We start from the raw sequence: 19,585 nt of genomic DNA, 5'->3' as shown, positions 1-19,585 counted from the left end.
AGAGAGAGAGAGAGAGAGAGAGAGAGAGAGAGAGAGAGAGAGAGAGAGAGAGGGAGACTGCTGACTGAGATTATAAGATTATACAGGTGTTTCCCTTTGTAAGTATACTTAAGAGTTTCTTAACAAGCTGGGCAGTGGTGGCACTCAAGAGGAGGAGGTACAGGCAGCGGCAGACAGATCTCTGAGCTATGAGTTCGAGGCTAGCCTGGTCTACCAAAGATTACGGTGGAAAGTGGCAATGCATACTCAACTTGCTGCACTTTATTTTTTTTTTTTTTGAGGGGAGGGTGTAGGTTTGTTGGTTGGTTGATTTTTTTTTGTTTGTTTGTTTTTTTTGTTTTTTGGTTTTTTGAGACAGGGTTTCTCTGTGTAGCCCTGGCTGTCCTGGAACTCACTCTGTAGACCAGGCTGGCCTCGAACTCTGAAATCTGCCTGCCTCTGCCTCCCAAGTGCTGGGTTTAAAGGTATGTGCCACTACTGCCTGGCTTATTTGGTTTTTCTAACCAAATAAATAACCTAACCCTAACATTAATCCTAACCTAAACAGACAGAATTTCTCTGTGTAGCCTTGGCTGTCCTGGAACTTTGTAGACCAGGAACTCCCAGAGGTGCTCCTGCCTGTCTGTCTTCTGAGTGCTGGGATTAAAGGCATGTGCCACCACCACCATCTCACCCCACCTCGTCTCTATCTTTTTGTTTCTCTGTGTGGCTTTGGTGCCACCATATCGAATGGTCTCTCAGTGTTGGGGCATCCCCTGGCTGGCTAGCAAGACCCAGAGGGCCACCTTTTTCTTTCTCTCTTGTGCTGATGGGCCACAGTGCCTGGCTTTTTAAATTTTAATTTACAAAGTTAAATTAGCATTACAGTATCATATTTCATAATGACATTTTTAAATATCTTTTTTATTCCCCTCCTATTTTCTTCCCCATTTCTGACTCTCCGTTGTTCCAGCTTCCTGGCCGTATCTGCTCCACCCCCTTCTGTCTTAATACTTCTCTGTCACCTTGATGTTTTGCCGGCACATGTCTGTGTGAAGGTGTCTGAACAAGATAAAAAGTTCATCTACAGAACTTTTCTAGTTCCGTAGAAGTCACAGGTAGTTTTGTTAGTTTATTTGTTTGTTTGTTTGTTTGTCTTTTGAGACATGGTCTGGCTATAGTGGAAGTGCTATGTAGAGCAAGCTCGTCTTGAACTCATAGAGATCCTCCTGCATCTGTTTCATCAGTGCTAGGATTAAAGGAGAGAGTGCCATATGGCAGTTACAATCATTGTTTTTTGTATTTTTTTAATTCTTCATGGTAATTTCCATAATGAAGGTAGTAGTTCATCTTTTTTTTCTTTTTTTTTTTTTTGGGGGGGGGGGGTTTCCAGACAGGGTTTCCTCTGTGCAGCCCTGGCTGTCCTGGGAACTCACTCTGTAGACCAGACTGGCCTCAAACTCAGAAATCCACCTGCCTCTGCCTCCCAAGTGCTGGGATTAAAGGCATGCGCCACCACTGCCCAGTGAGCCCCTGTTTCTAAATAAAAGTTTTAAAAATGGCTTTTAAAATATTTTATTTTTCTATTTATTAGGGTAATGCCTGTGTGCCACTGGGGATGTGTGCAGGTCAGGGCACCTGTGGGAGTTGTTCTTTCCTCCACTGTGTAGACCCTGGGAACAAGCTCAGGTCATCAGGCTGGGGTAGTAGTAGCCGTGGCCTGCAGTCACCTTACTGTCCTGAAGATCAATGCAGTTTGGTTTTATTTATTTTCCACTGTATTTTCATCATCTTCTCTTTTTTGAAATAGACATTATTTTAAAAATCTGGGGCTGGAGAAATGGCCCAGTGGTTAAGAGCTCTTCCAGAGGACCCAGGTTCAGTTCCCAGCACCCACATGGCAGCTCACCACTGTTTGTAATTCCAGCTCCAGGAATTCAGACACCTTCACACAGATACACATTCAGGCAAAACAGCAATGAACATAAAATAATAATAACTCCTTAGCTGGGCAGTGGTAGCACATGCCTATTAGATTTCAGCACTCAGAAGGCAGAGGCAGGCAGATCTCTGTACATTTTCGGCTAGCCTGGTCTACAGAGCTAGTTCCAGTACAGCAAGGGCTACATAGAAAAACTCTGTTTGAAAGAGAGAAAAAGAGTAATCAAACAAACCCCCCATAACAAAACCCAAGAAACAAAAACAAGGACAACAACAAAAACCTTTATTTATTGACAGAATCTCCCTCTGTGGCCTCAGTGTCCCAGGTTGTGGATAAATGCAAGTGTGCAGACTCTAGTGGAGCCCTGGCTGTCCTGGAACTCACTCTTCACACCAGGCTGCCTTCGTCTGCCTCTGCTCTCAAGGAGCCATCTCTCCAGCCCATTTTTTTGTTTTGTTTTGTTTTGCTTTGTTTTGTTTTGGTTTTTTCGAGACAGGGTTTCTCTGTGTAGCCCTGGCTGTCCTGGAACTCACTCTGTAGACCAGGCTGGCTTCGAACTCTCGAACTCCCCAGCCCATTTTCTAAATGGTGTTTACCTCCTGTGTTGCCAGAACTAAGGGCAAGTGTCACTGCAAGGGCTTGCTTTTTAGAAAAACAGCTGCACTGAGGGAGGAAGTGTAGTTTACTTGGTCAAGTGCTTGCCTAACATGAGAAAAGCACTAATTTTGGTCCTCAGTATGGAATAAATGACTTGTGGTGTTACAAACCTACCAGGAGGTAAAGGCGTGGGGATCAGAAGTTGAAGGTCATCTTCTGTCACATAAAGTTTAGTCTGGATTATAGAAGACCCTTCCTTCATAAAAAGAAAAAAAAGAAACACAGCCAGACAGTAGTGGTACATGTCTTTAAACCCAGTGCTGGGAAGGAAGAGGCAGAGGCAAGGGATCTCTGTGAGTCTGAGGCCAGTGTAGTCTACAAAGTAAAGTGAGTTCCAGGACAGACAAGGCTATCATATCGGAAAAAAAAAAAAATCCTGTTTTGGAGCTGGGTATTGGTGGCACATGCCTTTAATCCCAGCACTTGGGAGGCAGAGGCAGGCGGATTTCTGAGTTTGAGGCCAGCCTGGTCTACAGAGTGAGTTCCAGGACAGCCAGGGTTACACAGAGAAACCCTGTCTCGAAAAAAAAAAAGAAAAAAAAGAAAAACCCTGTCTTGAAAAATCAAGAAAGGAAGGATAGAAGAAAGGAAAGAAAATAGTAAAAGAAACAAAAGAAAACCTGAGAAGAAGGCGTTGTCTCTGCTTCCTGACTACAAACACGATGTGATGCATGCATGCATTCTCTCTACTTCCTGACCACATACACGATGCATGCAGCTGCCTCACAGCTCCAATCACGAACGCCTCTTCCTCTTCCCCTTCCCATATGATCCATAGCCTCAAACTATAAGCCAAAATGAACCCTTCCTTTCTTGAAGAAGAAAAAAATAAGGCAGCAAACTTCCCCTACCCTTTACCTGCTTGGCCTTAAACACCCTCATCCATCTCCCAGCTGACCCTGGATTTCCTGAATCCATCTGTGGACAGGCAGGGCCTTCCCTAGGATCTACCTGCAGGATGACCCAGCGGGACAGTGGACAGGCAGGGCCTTCCCTAGGATCTACCTGCAGGATGACCCAGCGGCAAGGATGAGTAATGCAGAGGGCAGTTCCTTCCAGAGGTAAAAATGAGGGACAGAAGCATTTGTTTCTGTGGGCACCCATAGGTTCAAATCCTACCCATATTGCTGACTAGCTGGTTGCCCCAGAACAGACCTCTGTGGTTTCCCCCATGGTTTTTCTCGAAGATAGGAATAAACAGCTATGTTTACTTCTTAGGCTAGGGTGAACGTGAGGAGATCACACAGGGAGGCATATGCTTGGCAGTCTCCACACACAGCTGTGTAGAGAAGTGGATATAGAGGGTATTCCAGGATAAAGAGGGTACAAGGTGCCGGGCAGTGGTGGCGCACACCTTTAATCACAGCACTTGGGAGGCAGAGGCAGGTGGATTTCTAAGTTTGAGGCCAGACTGGTCTACAGAGTCAGTTCCAGGACAGCCAGGGCTACACAGAGAAACCCTGTTGCGAAAAACAAACAAATAACAAAACAAAACAAAAAAACCTCAACAACAACAAAATAAACAAGCGGGTACAAGGTTAGGCCACATGCCAGTTCCCTACCAGAGTTTCCTTCTCAGCAGCTGAGAGGACAGAAATAGTAAAAACAGCTTTCAGTCTGCACTGCATTGAGGGACCTGAGGGCTGAGAGCTCAGCAAAAGAAGCTGGGAGAAGGCATGCAATGTCCAAATCTCAACCTTCTCCCATCCCCAGGATCTGACGGGTCTCAAGTGGCAGTGGGGGAAGGGGCTATCTCTTGCCTAGCCAAGATACCAGGAAGCCCCAGGGGCTGGGACTAGAGCCTTGGTCATAATCACAAGAGAGGCTGGGCCTATTGCAGCTCTTATCTGGCCTGACCTTGTGGAGACTGACCACTCCCAGCTTCTGGAAAATGTGGCCCTCTGCCCTCTCTGAGGCCTCCTTCTCCTGGGGTGGGCTCTTAGCACCTAGTTCTACCCCTTGGCTTACCATCTTGGAGTGCTTTTTCCAGCCAGCCAGCCCTTAGTCCCACTCCCACCCCCATTTATTGCTCAGAAATCAGTCTCCACCTGGAGTCCCTCAGGCACCTCTGACTCAGCAGGCAGGATTTGCTCTAGGCCCCCTCCTAGGCCTGTTGCTAGGCTCAGGACCCTGTTGCCCAAGTCCTAGCTGCAGCCACTCCCTGTCCCCTCCCCCCATCAGCCCTACCAATTTGAATTCCTTACCCTCCCTCGACCCTGTTCTTTCCCCAGGGTAGGGGAAGGAATCTTCCAGATAATATGAGGGCAAAGGGACACACCTGGTTTCAGATCCAGGCTCTACCACCAGCTTGCTGAACGACCTTGCCAGGTGACCTCTGCTCTCTGAATCTGAGTTTTTCAAATCTGTAAAAGTTGAGCTGTACAGAACTCTGAAAAAGGTTGTTCAGAACAGGAAAATGTGAGCTAAGGCACAAGGTTAGGGCTCAGGGCAAGGCAGTCCCAAAAGGCACCTAGAAGCCAGTGCTTTCTTTTGGTGGTCTCAGTCACAAGTAGGTTGATCCTTTCCTAAGGTACCATGCCTATTCTGTACCACAGCCAGCCCTGTATGTTGACAGTATGGGTAAAGGCAGTTTGTTGGGAGAGATACTGGAGGAAGGGATTATTCCAGGGGCCGGATTTTACACCTGGGTCTGTTCTAGCCTGTAGGGAGATACAGGCAGGCAGGACTGAGGGACAGTTTCCCAAGGAGACAGCAAAGAACAAAGTTTTGTTTCTCTTCCCCCTCCCCCCCGAGACAGGTTGTATAGCCATGTCTATCCTAGAACTCACTATGTAGACCATGCTGGCTTTGAACTCATCATCGGGATTTGCCTGTCTCTACCTTGGGAGTGCTGGGATCAAAGGTGTATGCCACTATGCCTGGGCTTAGGACAAAGTTTTTTGAGACATGGCCTTAAATAGACCCGGCTAATCTTCTAACCAGATTTGTAGCTTAGGCTACTCATCAACTCTTGATCTTCCTCCTTGCACTTCCCAAGTGTTGGTAATAGAAGCTTTTGAAGAAGTTGAAGTGATCTAGCTGATCTAGCACGTTTTAAAGCATTACATTTATGTGTGTACACACATGCACACACATTCTACAATTTGCATGTGAACAACTGAGCTGGAGTCAGCTATCTCTTTCAACAAGGTGTGTTCTGGAGATTTAACTCATCAGGCTTGGTAGCAGTCACCTTCATCCACTGGACCATCTTATTGGTCCTCTCAGAAGGTTATATTAGAGAACTCAAGCTGAGAGTCAAACAAGAAACTACGGGGTGACAAGAAGCTCGGTAGTCAAGAGAGCAGCTGTTTCTTTCAGATGACCTGAGTTTGGCTCTTTGAAACATCCTGGAAGTCCAGCTCTGGAGGCTCTGATGTCTTTAGCATCTGTGGGCTCCTGTGCTCACTCTCACAAAACCACACATATATGAACCCAGCTTCACTTAAAAAAATTCTGTGTATGAGTATGTTTTTTTCTTTCTTTCTTCCTTCCTCTTTTTTTTTTTTTTTTTTTGGTTTTTTATTTTTTTGAGACAGGGTTTCTCTGTGTAGCCCTGGCTGTCCTGGAACTCACTCTGTAGACCAGGCTAGCCTCGAACTCTCGAACTCAGAAATCCGCCTGCCTCTGCCTCCCAAGTGCTGGGATTAAAGGCATGCACCATCACCGCCTGGCCAAGTATGTTTTTTTCTGCATGTATTTTTTCTACACCACATTTGTGCCTGGTAGGTCCAATAAGGCTACTGGGCCCTTGGAACTGGAGCCACAGATGGTTGATCTGCATGTGGGTGCTGGGAGTTGAATCCTGATCATCTGGAATAGCAGCCAGTGCTATTGACTATGTCTCTAGCATCCACAATTGATTTTTACTTATTGTATTTATTGTTTTCTAAGACACTGTTTCTCTGTGCAGCCCTGGCTGCCCTGAAACTCCTTCTGTAGACCAAACTGTCCTCAAACTGAGATATCCACCTGCCTCTGCCTCCTGTGTGCTGGGATTAAAGTTGGTGTCACCACACGGGGGGTGGGAAAGTGGGGGGGTTAAATAGAATCTCATTTAAACAAGGCTGATATCATACTCTAAGATGATCTACTTTAGAGGGTGATCCTACCTTTACCTTCCTGCCTTTACCTCCTGAATATTGGGATTGCTTGGTTGGGCCCCAAGCAACGTGTTGCTGTCCCAGCATCCCACCCATGCCTTCATGTCTTTCCATTGCCCTGCTTCTTCCAGTCTATTTTTAAAAATTACTCACTAAAATTTCCTACGAGCCCTGGGATTTAAGATTTCTGGGTGTGCAGTGGTGGCCCATGCCTTTAATCCCAGCACTTGGGAGGCAGAGACAGGCGGATTTCTGAGTTCGAGAGTTCGAGGCCAGCCTGGTCTACCGAGTGAGTTCCAGGACAGCCAGGGCTGCACAGAGAAACCCTGTCTCGAAAAAAAGAAAAAAAAAAAAAAAGATTTTCTGGGTGTGAGAAGAGTGTAGCTTGGTGCCAGGCTGGGCAGGCCTGACACTTGCTTCTAGTCCTTTGAGAAAATCCTTGGGTTTGTGAGGCATATTCTAGGTTCCTCTAGTAGGAGGAGGGTGACGGCTCAGTGGGTATAGGTGTTGCCAAATCTCATGACCTAAGTCACATTTCTGGGACCCACATAAAAGGATCCATCCGCTCCACAAATTGTCCTCTGACCTATACGTGGATTTGCCCTTCCCCAGTAAATAACCGTTTTGGGGAGAGGGAACAAAGCCTGCTGGGTTCCTGGCCTTTAGGGTTAAAAAAAAAAATACTATTTTCCTGGCACAAGGTCTTACAAGGCAAACATGACCCCAAAAGATCTGCCCAGATGACACACTGAGAAATAGGCAAGAAAAATGGAGGGTATCACTGGCCAGTCAGGGTGAGAGCAGCAAGCTCTGAAGGCATCCTGAGGCAGTGTTTAAGGAAGTTGGGAAGAGTTGAGTGGGGGATGTTTTGTTTGTTTTGTTTTGGTTTTTATTGTTTTTTGTTTTTGTTTTTCAAGACAGGGTTTCTCTGTGTAGCCCTGGCTGTCTGGAACTCACTCTGTAGACCAGGCTGGCCTCAAACTCAGAAATCTGCCTGCCTCTGCCTCCCAAGTGCTGGGATTAAAGGTGTGTGCCACCACCGCCCGGCAGGGGGATGGGTTTTATAGTTTAGTAGCTTTAGTTTATAAAAATGAAAAATGGGGTTGGGGGTGGTGAGATTCTAGGGATCTGTTGAAACTGTACTGTTAAAGGTGTTTAAAAATGGCCGGGTAGCTGGGCAGCGGTGGCACACTCCTTTAATCCCTGAACAGGAGAGGCAGAGGTGAGCAATCTCTGTGAGTTCAAAGTCAACCTGGTCTACAGAGTGAGTTCTAGGACAGCCAGGGCTACACAGAAAATCCATGTCTCCGAAAAACAAACAAACAAACAAACAAACAAAAAACAAGAAACAACAATATCCAAGGTGGTTAAGATGGTGGCTGTTAGAGGAAGGGGACAGGGTGGGGCAGGGCAGAGTTAGTCTTCAGCATGACAAGGCATAAGCTGGGTGTATTGTGCACATCTCTAACCCCAGGACTAAGGCCCAGAAGTTCAAGGTCAGCTTCTGCCTCATAGAGTTTGAGTCTGGTACACATTAATAAAAAAATTGAAGTTAGCCACAGAAGTGGTAGTGCACACCTTCAATTCCAGTATTCAGGAGGCAGATATAGTGGATCTCTGAGGACAGCCTGGTCTATAGAGTGAGTTCCAGGACAGCTAGAGTTACACAAAGAAACCCTGCCTTGAAAAACAAAATGGGCTGGAGAGATGGCTCGGTGGTAAAGAGCACTAACTGCTCTTCCAGAGGTCCTGAGTTCAATTCCAAGCAAGCACATGGTGGCTCACAACCCATCTGCAATGGGATCCGATGCCCTCTTCTAGTGTGTGTCTGAAGACAGCTGCAGTGTACTCATAGCAATAAAAATAAATAAATCGTTTTTTTTAAAACAAGAAAAACAGGGCTGGTGAGATGGCTCAGTGGTTAAGAGCATTGACTGCACTTCCAGAGGTCACGAGTTCAAATCCCAGCAACCACATGGTGGCTAACAACCATCTGCAATGATATCTGATGCCCTCTTGTGGGTGTCTGAAGACAGCTACAGTGTGCTTACATATAATAAATAAATAAATAAATAAATAAATAAATAAAAAAAACAAGAAAAACAAACAAAATAACAAAACAAAATTAGGATACTTTTTTAACGTGTTATGTGGTGAACACAAGCTTTGCACATTCTAGGCAAATGGTCCACTTCCGAGCTATATCCCTAATTCCTGAGAATTATACTTTGGTTGGTTTCTACATTTTATTTTTTTAGGATTTATGTGCATATGAGTGCTTTATTTACATTAGCATTGGCACCATGTGTGCCAGGTGCCACAGAGGGCAGAAGAAAGCATTTAATACCCTGGATCTGGAGTTCTACGCGGTTGTGAGCATCTACGTAGGACTGAAACCCGGGTTCTCTGGAAGAGCAGCCAGTGCTTCAAGCCAATGAGTTATCTCTCTAGCCTTTTTGTTTGTTTGTTTGTTTTGTTTTTTTTCGAGACAGGGTTTCTCTGTATAGCCCTGGCTGTCCTGGAACTCACTCGGTAGACCAGGCTAGCCTCGAACTCTCAAACTCAGAAATCCACCTGCCTCTGCTTCCCAAGTGCTGGGATTAAAGGCGTGAGCCACCACTGCCCGGCATAAATAAATCTAAGAAGAAGAAGGAGAAGGAGGAGGAGGAGGAGGAGGAGGAGGAGGAGGAGGAGGAGGAGGAGGAGGAGGAGAAACGGAGAAGGAGAAAAGGAGAAGGAGAAAAGGAGAAGGAGAAGGAGAAAAGGAGGAGGAGGAAGAAGAAAGAGGAGAAGAAGAAGAAGAAGAAGAAGAAGAAGAAGAAGAAGAAGAAGAAGAAGAAGAAGAAGAAGAAGAAAGGGAAGGGGAAGAAGAAAAGAAAAAGAAAAGAAAGAATTAGTCCACTCCATCAAAAATGTGGATTTTGGAGATTGAACTCAAATCTTCGGGGTTAGCTGCAAGCACCATTACATAACTGAAATACCTTATCAGCTCCAGTTTACATAGTAACACAAAACAGAAAAAAAAAAAAAAACATTTGTAGGGTCTGTAAGATGGCTTAGCAGGTAAAAGGCACTTGCCACCAAACCTGAAGTCCTCAGTTTGATCTTTGGGACCCACATGGTGGAAGGAAAGAACTGACCTTCCACAAGTCATCCTCTGACCTCCATACAGACACTATGGTATGTGTGCAGGCACACATACAAATACAAACACCCTAATAAGTAAAAACAATTGTGAAAGGTGTTGTTCTCAACTGCTATGGATTAAGAGAAAAGGTACTAATGAAGTCCAGCAAGGTGAGCCGGTCTCTGTGCCCTCTTCTGATTAGCTGCAGAGCCAGTCTGAGCTTGTTCCTCATGGGTTATGGAGACTGAGAGAAAAGGACAATGGCCCTCAGTTTATGGGGGGTTGGGTAGATTTCCTCTCCACTATACAAACTCAGCTCTCCAACGTTGAATGAGTGCAGTTTCAGGTGGCTCCACACTCTGGCTTTCCATGTAGTTTGTAAACCCTTTTAGGGGCTCCCCGGTGTCCCTTTCTTCTTCCCACTTTCAGATGGTAGCCTTCAAGTCCAAGTTAATCTCCTTGCTGGAACAGCTGCTATACTGCTCAATACTTTGGCCCCAGGCGGCTTCCAGTCATCTCTGACTACATTATAGAAGGCAGAGTCTTTTCTCTAACAATCCTGTTGGATTTGAGGGGAGGGCGAAGCCCCACCCTTCCTGTTTACCAGCCCAGAGAACCCTGGAAGACCATGGGAGGTGGTGGCTCTTGGTTGTGTGTCACACAACCCTGGACATGACCAGTCTCCTTCAAATTGCCATAGGCTCTTCTGTAAAGCATACATGAACTACTTTCCCAAGGGAATCCCTTACAAAGCATCATGGGAACACGGGCAGTTCCTGGAGTAGGGCCCTAGCCTAGGGGCACTGACTCCACCTAACAGTACAGAGCTCCAACCCAGGTACATCTCAGCTGTCTCTTTCTGTTCTCCTTAGTTGGATCAGCCTTCCCTGAACAAGGCTCACCCTACAGTGAGAATATACCTCCTGTCTTCTCAGGAAAATGCTCTTGCCAACATTCCACATCTACTGGGCAAAGGGGAACAGAGAGGAGGCCTATTTCCCTTGGCCATGCTTTAACTTCCGAAGTATTCTTTTTCTATGAACATTTTAATGAGGGTTGAACATAAAATAGAAAAATAGCATTCTGATTGCTTTTTCTTTTTAAATTTTCTTGAGACTTTCATACAAGGCAATGGATGGACAATGTTAACCTGCTAAAGAAAACATACTGACCACAGAAAAAGGCATTTCTAATACCCACCATGGTTATTCATGTCTTTGAAATAGCCTATCAAACTCTCAGGGGTTGGCTGGTTTACTTTTCTTTTGAAACAACTCAGATTTAAGTCCTGCTGCTATTGGATACTAGGAAGACTTCTGAGGACTGTTACCAGTTTCAGGTGATGTTGCCTAGAGCCAATGTTGCTTAAGGTGGCTAGTGAGGAGGGATATTGTGTGAAGATACATGTGCTTGCTTCTCTTTCCAAGGGATATGGGTAGCCAGAGGCTACTACCCTACAAGGGAGTCGTGCTTACTCTCCATGGACAGGCAAGTCATCCAGCAGATGGGCTGGAACCAAGCCCCTGTGTCCACCATACTCACCATAGTAGAATCCCTTATCATCCACAGGCCCATAAACTGTGACTACATCTCCAGCTCTCAATACCAGCTTGCCCTTTGCCCGGACCCCTGTTCTCCCATCCCTGGGGTCATAGTCCAGAGCCGCCACCATTGTCTTTGGGGTCCACAGTGTGGGTGTTCTGGAGTTCCCTTGAGGCATGTAAGATCCCTGGGATTTGGTTAGACCCTCCAAGTCTTCATGTTGAGCTTCAGAATGCAGATGCCCCTGTGCTGGCGATCGCCATCTCCCATCAGTTTGTTGTGTGCCTACCTCTACCTCAACTACCAGGTGTCCAGGGATTTTGCCCACTTGTCCATTGCACTCTCCATGGTAGAAACCATGAAGATCCCGTGAGCCCCATACTCTCAGTAGCTGTCCTTTCTGGAAGGACAGCTCTTCTTCTGCAGCTTCTGAGTTGACAGATATCACCAGGGGGCTATGGTCAAAGAGAGCCAGGAAGAGCCTGACTGGACTGTTTACTTCGGTCTCCAGCTGTTCAGGGCTACCACTTGCCATCTTAATGACTTTGTTGGTTGGTGCTGGGCATAACACTGAGGTAGGCTCATGAAACTGGCACTCTCTCTTGCTTCCCAGAGTCCCTTGTCTCTGTCCATTTTGGGATTTGTTCTTTCTTTGCTCGGGCTTCTCTGTGCACCGAGAATCCAAACAAAGAGCCTCCTTCTCAAAAACGTGATGGAAGTCAGCTGTATGGCACTGGCTGGAGCCTTGCTGATGGGGTGACACAATCTGGGCATATTGACTTTGAAGAAGGGTTTTCTCAAGGCCAGGTTTCTCCCAACACAGTATTTTTCCAGGTCCAATCTCTGAGGAGAGATGGACGAATCCTGGAGCAGGACTCCCACTGAAGCATATGTGTGGGGTATGTCCTTCCTCTACCCCAGACTGGCCAAAGAGTAGAGGAGGCTTGTGGTTCTGGGGACTCTTCTGAAAGGACAGGTCCTTCTCATAGCCCTTCCAGGCCTCTGTGGGACCCTGGACTGGGTTGTTTGCCCCATCTGGGCTCAGGCTGGATAGTGATAAATGCTTCCTTGGATGTTCTTCAGGGAATGCTTCTAGAAACTTAGCCTGGGACTCCCCACAGTTTCCAGGGGCACGAGGACTGGACTTGGCACCCAAAGAAGCTTGTACCAGCTTCTGGTGACAGACAGGGAAACGGTCACCATCTGTGTAGTTAAAGGGAGGAGCTTCTAGGAATGGGTAACAAGAGAAGCAGTCTTCAGGGATCTGAGCTGGCACTGAATCCAGAGACTCACCATACAGTGACATGGTTCTCACCGAAACCTTCTGGCACGCTAGGGGAACCTGAAGCTGAGAAAATTCCAGCAGGGTGTTTCCAGCAGTTGCGTCAGCAACTTCTGTCACCTTGAAGCCATCCACATACACAGCATAGCCAGTGACCTGCACTCCATTGGAGGACCCAGCTGAGTCTATGGTCACAGGGAGCCAACTGACTATTAGGACACCTGGAGAGGCGTGGTGCTCCACCAGCACATCCAGAGGAGGGTCAGGGGGGCCTGCTAAAGGTGTATCAAAAGTTACAGTGGAGGACATTGTTTCCCAGAGCACCTGTAGTAGGTCCCTAGGTAGCTGTACCCCCACCCTCACCCGGTAACATGTGCCAGGACGTAGGCCTTGGAAGGTGTAGTGGTTTACACCTGAGGGAGTTAGGATATGCTCTTCATCATCAAGGTACACCACATGGGGGTATCTGTTGCTGCTAGAGGCCCAGGTAATAGTGGCGGAGGTAGCTGTGACATTCTGCAGTTTCAGTTCCATGGGGGCCAGACAGCATGCTCCTTTGGCCTCCAGGAGGGGTCTGGAGAAGCTCTGTTCCTCCATCCTTGATTTCAAGCCCAGCCAGCAGGCTTCTGTCTTGGTTTTCAAGCTCTCTGCTGCCATATCTGTCTTAGAGTCTACCCTTCCTACCTGACATAGACCTCTCTCCTGTACTTCCCCAAGTAATAAGCTGCCTTTCTTCAAGGCTTTGCTGTGCTCGGCTGGTAGTGCTGTGGGACCAACGTAAGGGGACTTGAGGAATAGGTGGTTCAGCATAGGGCTTCCTGAAATCGGTTCCACTAAGTTGGAGGGAACTAGCCCTCGCTGTCCATTCACAAGCTCCCCTTCATAGAAGCCGTCCTCATCTACATCCCCAAAGACATAGACATAATCCCCAGCTGTGAGGGGCAGCTCGCCTTGAGAATGTTCACTAGGTCCTTTAAATGGATTGTAGCTGTATCTAGCCAAGAAGATTTTGAGCTTGGGAATGATGGGAGCCTCAAGGCTCCTCATTTCTAGGGGAGTGGACATACTGTCTGGTTCTAAATCATCCACTTCACTTGCTGTGTCCATGTCCAGAGAAAGGCAAGATGGCACTGTAGCCCACATGGACTCTACCTCTGAGGAGGAATTTGACTGTGAACTGGTTTTCTTGGCTTGGGGCTTGGAGTCCAGAGGCTGACTGGATGGATTTCTGTCTGACACTTGGGGGGCAGCAGCTGGTTCCCCAAGTGTAACTGGGTTCTCCTGTTGGGAGAGACAAGCAGGAGGTTGTATGTCCCTGGCAGGCAATGGCAATACATGTTCTTCAGATTTTGTCTTGAATTTGGGTCTCCTGCTATCCCTGGCTTGGGACTCTGAAGCTTGGCTGGTCTCTGATGTCTCTGAGGGGTGGCCAGGCTGAAACTGCAACCCCTGCATCTCTTTCCCGGAAGTCCTGAGGTCACTTGGAGCTTTATTCTGGTAGTGCTGCAGCTGCTGCCGCCTGTCTTGAGCATATCCCTCTTGTTGCAGCAGCTGCTCAGCCAGCAGGCCAGTGGCTTCGAGTTCCTGCCTCTGCCTCGCGTGACTTTGCTGCCGGGAAACATTGCTGTTCTCATCTGCCATCTTCTTCATCCAGTTGGCCAGGGCCTGCAGCGGTGCGTTCTCCTCTGACAGCCTGGCGCCCTTGTGCAGCGCGGCCTGCAGTTGTGCTTCTGTCTCCTCGTAGCGCCGCTCAGCAGCGGCTGCCTGAACGCTCAGTTCCTCGCATTCCCGCCGCTGTAAACCCAGCTCGCGTTCCAGCGCCTGCACCTGGTGCCGAGCTATCTCCGAAGGTGCGCTGGGGCTGCCAGCGTCCGCCCAGGCGCCAGCTTTACTTTGATGTAGAGTCAATTGTCTTTGCAGCCGCAGCACTTCCCGCTGAGACTCACGCTGCAGCCGGTCCAAGTCACTGATGTTGCACCATTGCGCGCACGTGGCGCCCTCTTCAGTATGTGAGGAGCTGCCAAGGTCCGCGGCGATGCGCGCCTGCAGCAGGTGGCACTCCCGCCTCAATGCTTCGATCTGTAGGTCCTTGGCTTGCAGCGCACCAGCCTGTTCTGACAAGTCCTGAGCACGCTGGCAGGTAAACACTTGGCCCAGGTCCAGACCTTCGAGGCTCTCACCTGGCATTGGGGCACTCATGGCCCGCAGGTTGGTCTCCTGCAGCTTGCGGGCCCTGTCTTCAAGGCGCTGAACGAGATCGGTCAGCTTTGCGTGCTTCACTTTGAGCCATTTCACTTTCTCTCCGGCCTCCTCGGAGAAGCCTGTGCGCCGCAGCTGCAAGTTTTCTTCGCGCAGGTCACAGCAGCGGCGAACCAGCACCTGCAATGCCTCGGCCAGCTCCGAGTTCTGTCTCACCAGTTCGTGGTAGTCCAGACCCGGAGGTGAGGAGGTCGAGGCTTCGCAGGGATTGTTCTCCGAGCTTTCTTTCTGCAGGTCATTAGGTTTCCTATGTATTGATGGTAGCTGAGGTGGCGGCTGGGGACTGGAGGTGTCTGGAATAGAGGCGCTGGTGGAAGAGGCCCTTACCTCGGATTCAGAAGTCTGGGGGCAATTCAGTGTGTTGTCCAGTGAGCAGGAATGTGCTGTTGCCAAAGATTCGAGGGAGCTGGCGCGCGTGGGCAGCAGGTCGTTTGGAGAGTGAACCCGGACGCCAGTATTCAGGCTTTCGAGGGATCCGAGTCGACGAGCAGGCTTTGGGGTGCCACCAGTGTTGCTCTGGGGTGGCTCTTCCAAGGAATGCGTGGCTTGGGGGTCCGCGGGTCCCGGTAAAGCCGGCTGCCAGCGGAAGTGCTCTAGGATGTATTTAAGGAATAGCTGGCGCTCCACGTCTAGCGCCGCCTGCAGGTGCCGGATGCGCGCGGCTTGTTCGCCGTCGGTCTCCCAGCGCAGTAGCGCCAGGACTTCCTGCAGGCGACAGCGGCATTGTGCTGCGGAGGCTTCGGATGCCCCCGAGCGGCTGCAGTAACCGCGGTTTACCAGCTCCTGGGCCAGCTGGCGCTGAAGCTCCCGAGCCTGGCGCAGTACTACATCGCGTTCCTGGTGTAGCAACTGCTGCAGCTGCCGCAACTCTGCCTCCTTCCAGCGCAGCAGCTGCCGGATCTCGGCCTCACGCTCGCGGTGCACCTCCTCCTGCAGCTGCCGCAGTTCCCGGAGGCGTCGGGCCTCCCACTTGGAGCGCAGATGGTCAGCCAGCTGCTGCCGCTCCTGCTCGGCTGACTCCCGCAGCTGGCGCGTCTGGGTAGCGAAACGCCTCCGTTCCGACCGGCCGCGCGCGCGCTCGCCCTCCAGCTCTGCCCGTAGTTTTTCTAGCTCTCGCCTCTGCTCCTCCAGCACTGCGGCCGCTGGGCCGGGACTGCCTGACTTCTTGGGCGACGCGCGGCCACCACCCAAGGGGGTGGGTGAATCCTTTGTCATCGTGGCCGCAGCCTGGCAAGAAGCCAGCTGTAGCTTGGTATTGGTAGGCCAGTTAGCCAACGGCCTCCGCCCCCGGCCGCTGCCAACCGCCCCGCGCGCCCCTTCCGGCGCCCCTAGGTGCCCTCCACGCGCCTCTTCCGCCTTGGAGGTGATCTCCCTTATAACCTGCCGCCTCACCACAAACTGAGCGCCTTTCGTCTCTTCCTAGACTCCTGAGACCCCTTTCAAACTAGCCTCTGAACTTCCCCCAGATACCCCGGGCATATTTCTGAGCCCACACACATCTGCTTTAGGGCTTTTGTGACCCACTGCACTCTCTTCCTGGCAGTGTGCAATCCTTTCCAGAATTAGATCCCCCGTAGGGTTGGTTCCTAGATGATCGCTGCTCCTGGGCCGGGGTAAAAATGGATTCTGGTCACATCTCATCTGGCTCTACTAGGGTTTCTGGTAGAGTTTTTAAATTAGGTAACCGAAAACTTATTACAAGATCTGCTTAAATTTGTGGTTGAGCTCTGAGCCCCTAAGTGGGTTACCCAGTGTAGCTATAATCCCTCTGTGCCTACTCTTCCAAGGATCCCAACATGCTAAGCCTTTTCCTATATCAACTGAAACTTGTTTGTTTGAGACAGTTTTTTAAATATTTATTTATTTATTTATTTATTTACTTACTTACTTATTTATTTATTGGTTTCTAGAGACAGGGTTTCTCTGTGTAGCCCTGGCTGTCCTGGAACTCACTCTGTAGGCCAAGCTGGCCTCAAACTCAGAAATCCACCTGCCTCTGCCTCCCAAGTGCTGGGATTAAAGGCGTGCGCCACCACCGCCAGGCAAATTTTTTTATCTATTATTAGTATTAGTATTTGGTGTAACTCTGGCTGTTCTGGAATTTACTCTGTACACCAGGATAGCATCAAAGTCAGAGATCTGCCTGTCTCTGCTTCCCCAGTGCCTGGATTGCAGGAGTTGACCAACATGTCTTTTTGAATGAGCAAGATGGCAATGACTGAGGATTGATTGCACCCACCTCAAACATGCTAGGCAAATTTTATACCACTGAGATTCATATCCTGTCTCTCTGTTTCTGTCTTTCATTTTTGGTTTTTCCAGACAGAGTTTCTTTATAGCCCTGGCTGTCCTGAAACTTACTCTGTAGACCAGGCTGGCCTCGGTCCCAGAAATCCTCCTCCCTCTGCCTCCCAAGTCTGTCTTTTTGTCCTGTCTTTCTGTCTGTCTCTCCTCCTCCTCCTCTTCTTCCTTCTCTTCCTCCTCTTCCTCCTCCTCCTCTTCCTCCTCTTTTCTTCTTCCTCCTCTTTGTCTTCTCTCTCTCTCTCTCTCTCTCTCTCTCTCTCCTCTTCTAGCTCTCTACTAATCTTTTGTTTGTTTGGTTGGTTGGTTGTTTGGTTGGTTGGTTTTTCAAGACAGGGTTTCTCTGTGTAGCCCTGGCTGTCCTGGAACTCACTCTGTAGACCAGGCTAGCCTCGAACTCTTGAACTCAGAAATCCGCCTGCCTCTGCCTCCCAAGTGCTGGGATTAAAGGCATGCGCCACCACCGCCCGGCTTCTGTCTACTAATCTTGCAGAAAACATGGGTTTGGTTCCCTGGCACCCACATGGTGACTAAAAAGCATCTGTAGCTCCAATTCCAGGGCATATGATGCTCTCTTCTGACCTCAAAGAGACCAGGCATACATACTAGAGACTGAGCCCACGGTCTCATGTAGTAAGTAAGCAAGCACTTTACTATTCACTGTATCTTCAGTCTCCAGCCTTTTTAAAAACTTAAGATGTTAAGCTGGGCAGTGGTGGTACATCCCTTTAATCCCACCATTCAGGAGGCAGAGGTAGGCAGAACTCTGTGAGTTCTAGGCCAGCCTGGTCTACAAAGTGAGTTCCAAAACAGCCAAGACTACACAGAAAAACCCCGTCTTGAAAAGCAACAACAGGGCTGGAGAGATGGCTCAGAGGTTAAGAGCACTGACTGCTCTTCCGAGGTCCTGAGTTCAATTCCCAGCAACCACATGGTGGCTCACAATCATCTATAATAAGATCTGATGCCTTCTTCTGGTGTGTCTAAAGACAGCTACAGTGTATTTGTATATAATACATACATAAATAAATAAATAAATAAGGCAACAACAACAAAAACAAAACAAAAAAACAAAAAACAAAAAAATTAAGATGTTTTGTTATTGTGCTCATTTATGTGTACGTGCCTACCTGATTTTATGTGTACCGTATGTGTGACTGGGCTCTTTGAGGTCTGAAGAGAGCATCATATGCCCTGGAATTGGAGTCACAGGTGGTTTTTAGTCATCATGTGGGTGCCAGGGAACCAAACCTATGTTTTCTGCAAGATCAGTAAGCACCCATAATCCCTGAGCCATCTCTCCAGCTCCCCAAAAACTTTTTTTTTTTTTTGAAATATGGTCTTATGCTGTAGCTCTGGGTGGCCTAGAACTTTTGTCTACCAGGCTAGAACTTTCAGAGACCTTGCCTCTGCCTTCCAGGTTCTGGAATAAAAGTTTGCAGCACCATGCTTGAATGTCTGTTTTAAGATTTTAGTGATGGTGGCATTTTTTGTTTTGTGTTTGTTTTTGTTTTAGAGACATGGTCTTTCTATGTCCTGGCTGACCTAGAAGTTGCTATGGAGACCAGGCTGGGCTCAGACTCACAGAGATCAGCTTGCCTCTGCCTCCCCAGTGGGGTGTACACCACCATACCCAGCTCCTTTTTACATTTGCCTTTGAGTTAGCATCTTGCTAAGTTGCCCAGGCTGGCTCGCACTAGTGCTCTTCTTGCCTCAGGCTACCAGGCAGCTGAGCTCACTCTCCACACCTGGCTCAAACCCTGTCCTTGTCCTCTCACCTGCTGCTCCCTTTCTTCCTGTCCTTTGGTATTAATTTTGTAGTTTCCTACTCAGGTAGCCTTTCTGGACTCTCCAGGCTGGACTTGTAGTTCCCAAGACACTACAGCCCATGGAATTACCTTGATCACTCTACATACAGCTGCTGCACCTTTGAGGAATGGGTATGACTAATAAACCTTTGTATTTCTGCCCAGAGTGGATTCAGAGGACAGACAAATGGAATGTCTTTCTCATGCAAGTTGGGATAAAGACCTAGGACCAGGCAGACAGAAAGAACATAGAGGGTACTCGACTCGGATCTTCTGGCCTGCCTAGTTCCAACACTCAGGTACCACCTGACAGCAAGGCCTGGAGCTTTAAGGTGTGCACTGAATATCCAGGTGTTGGGAAGAGGCCTGAAGGTGGGCAAGGAATGAAGGTCAGTCTTCAGCCAGCTTGTTAGTAAGGTCCAGTCCTCAAACAAGGGCCAGCAGACCCTCCTCCTTCCCTCAAGGAAGAACAAGACCAACAATAATGATAATGCCGCCGGGCGGTGGTGGCGCACACCTTTAATCCCAGCACTTGGGAGGCAGAGGCAGGCAGATTTCTGAGTTCGAGGCCAGCCTGGTCTACAG

At 48.6% G+C, this 19,585-nt stretch overlaps 1 protein-coding gene across 1 annotated transcript; it reads right to left on the bottom strand.

The window, feature by feature from the left end:
* Positions 1-10,840: 10,840 nt before the first annotated feature.
* On the bottom strand, positions 10,841-16,696 carry LOC114631353 (RIMS-binding protein 3). The gene has a single exon (XM_028779662.1). The coding sequence runs from the start codon at positions 16,104-16,106 to the stop codon at positions 11,280-11,282; it is 4,827 nt and encodes a 1,608-aa protein (XP_028635495.1). The 5' UTR covers positions 16,107-16,696; the 3' UTR covers positions 10,841-11,279.
* Between the last annotated feature and the right edge of the window lie 2,889 nt (positions 16,697-19,585).

Source organism: Grammomys surdaster, unplaced genomic scaffold (assembly GCF_004785775.1).
Source record: "Grammomys surdaster isolate TR1022 unplaced genomic scaffold, NIH_TR_1.0 358, whole genome shotgun sequence".
Classification (NCBI taxonomy): domain Eukaryota; kingdom Metazoa; phylum Chordata; class Mammalia; order Rodentia; family Muridae; genus Grammomys; species Grammomys surdaster.
This window is presented reverse-complemented; position numbering and strand designations above follow the sequence as displayed.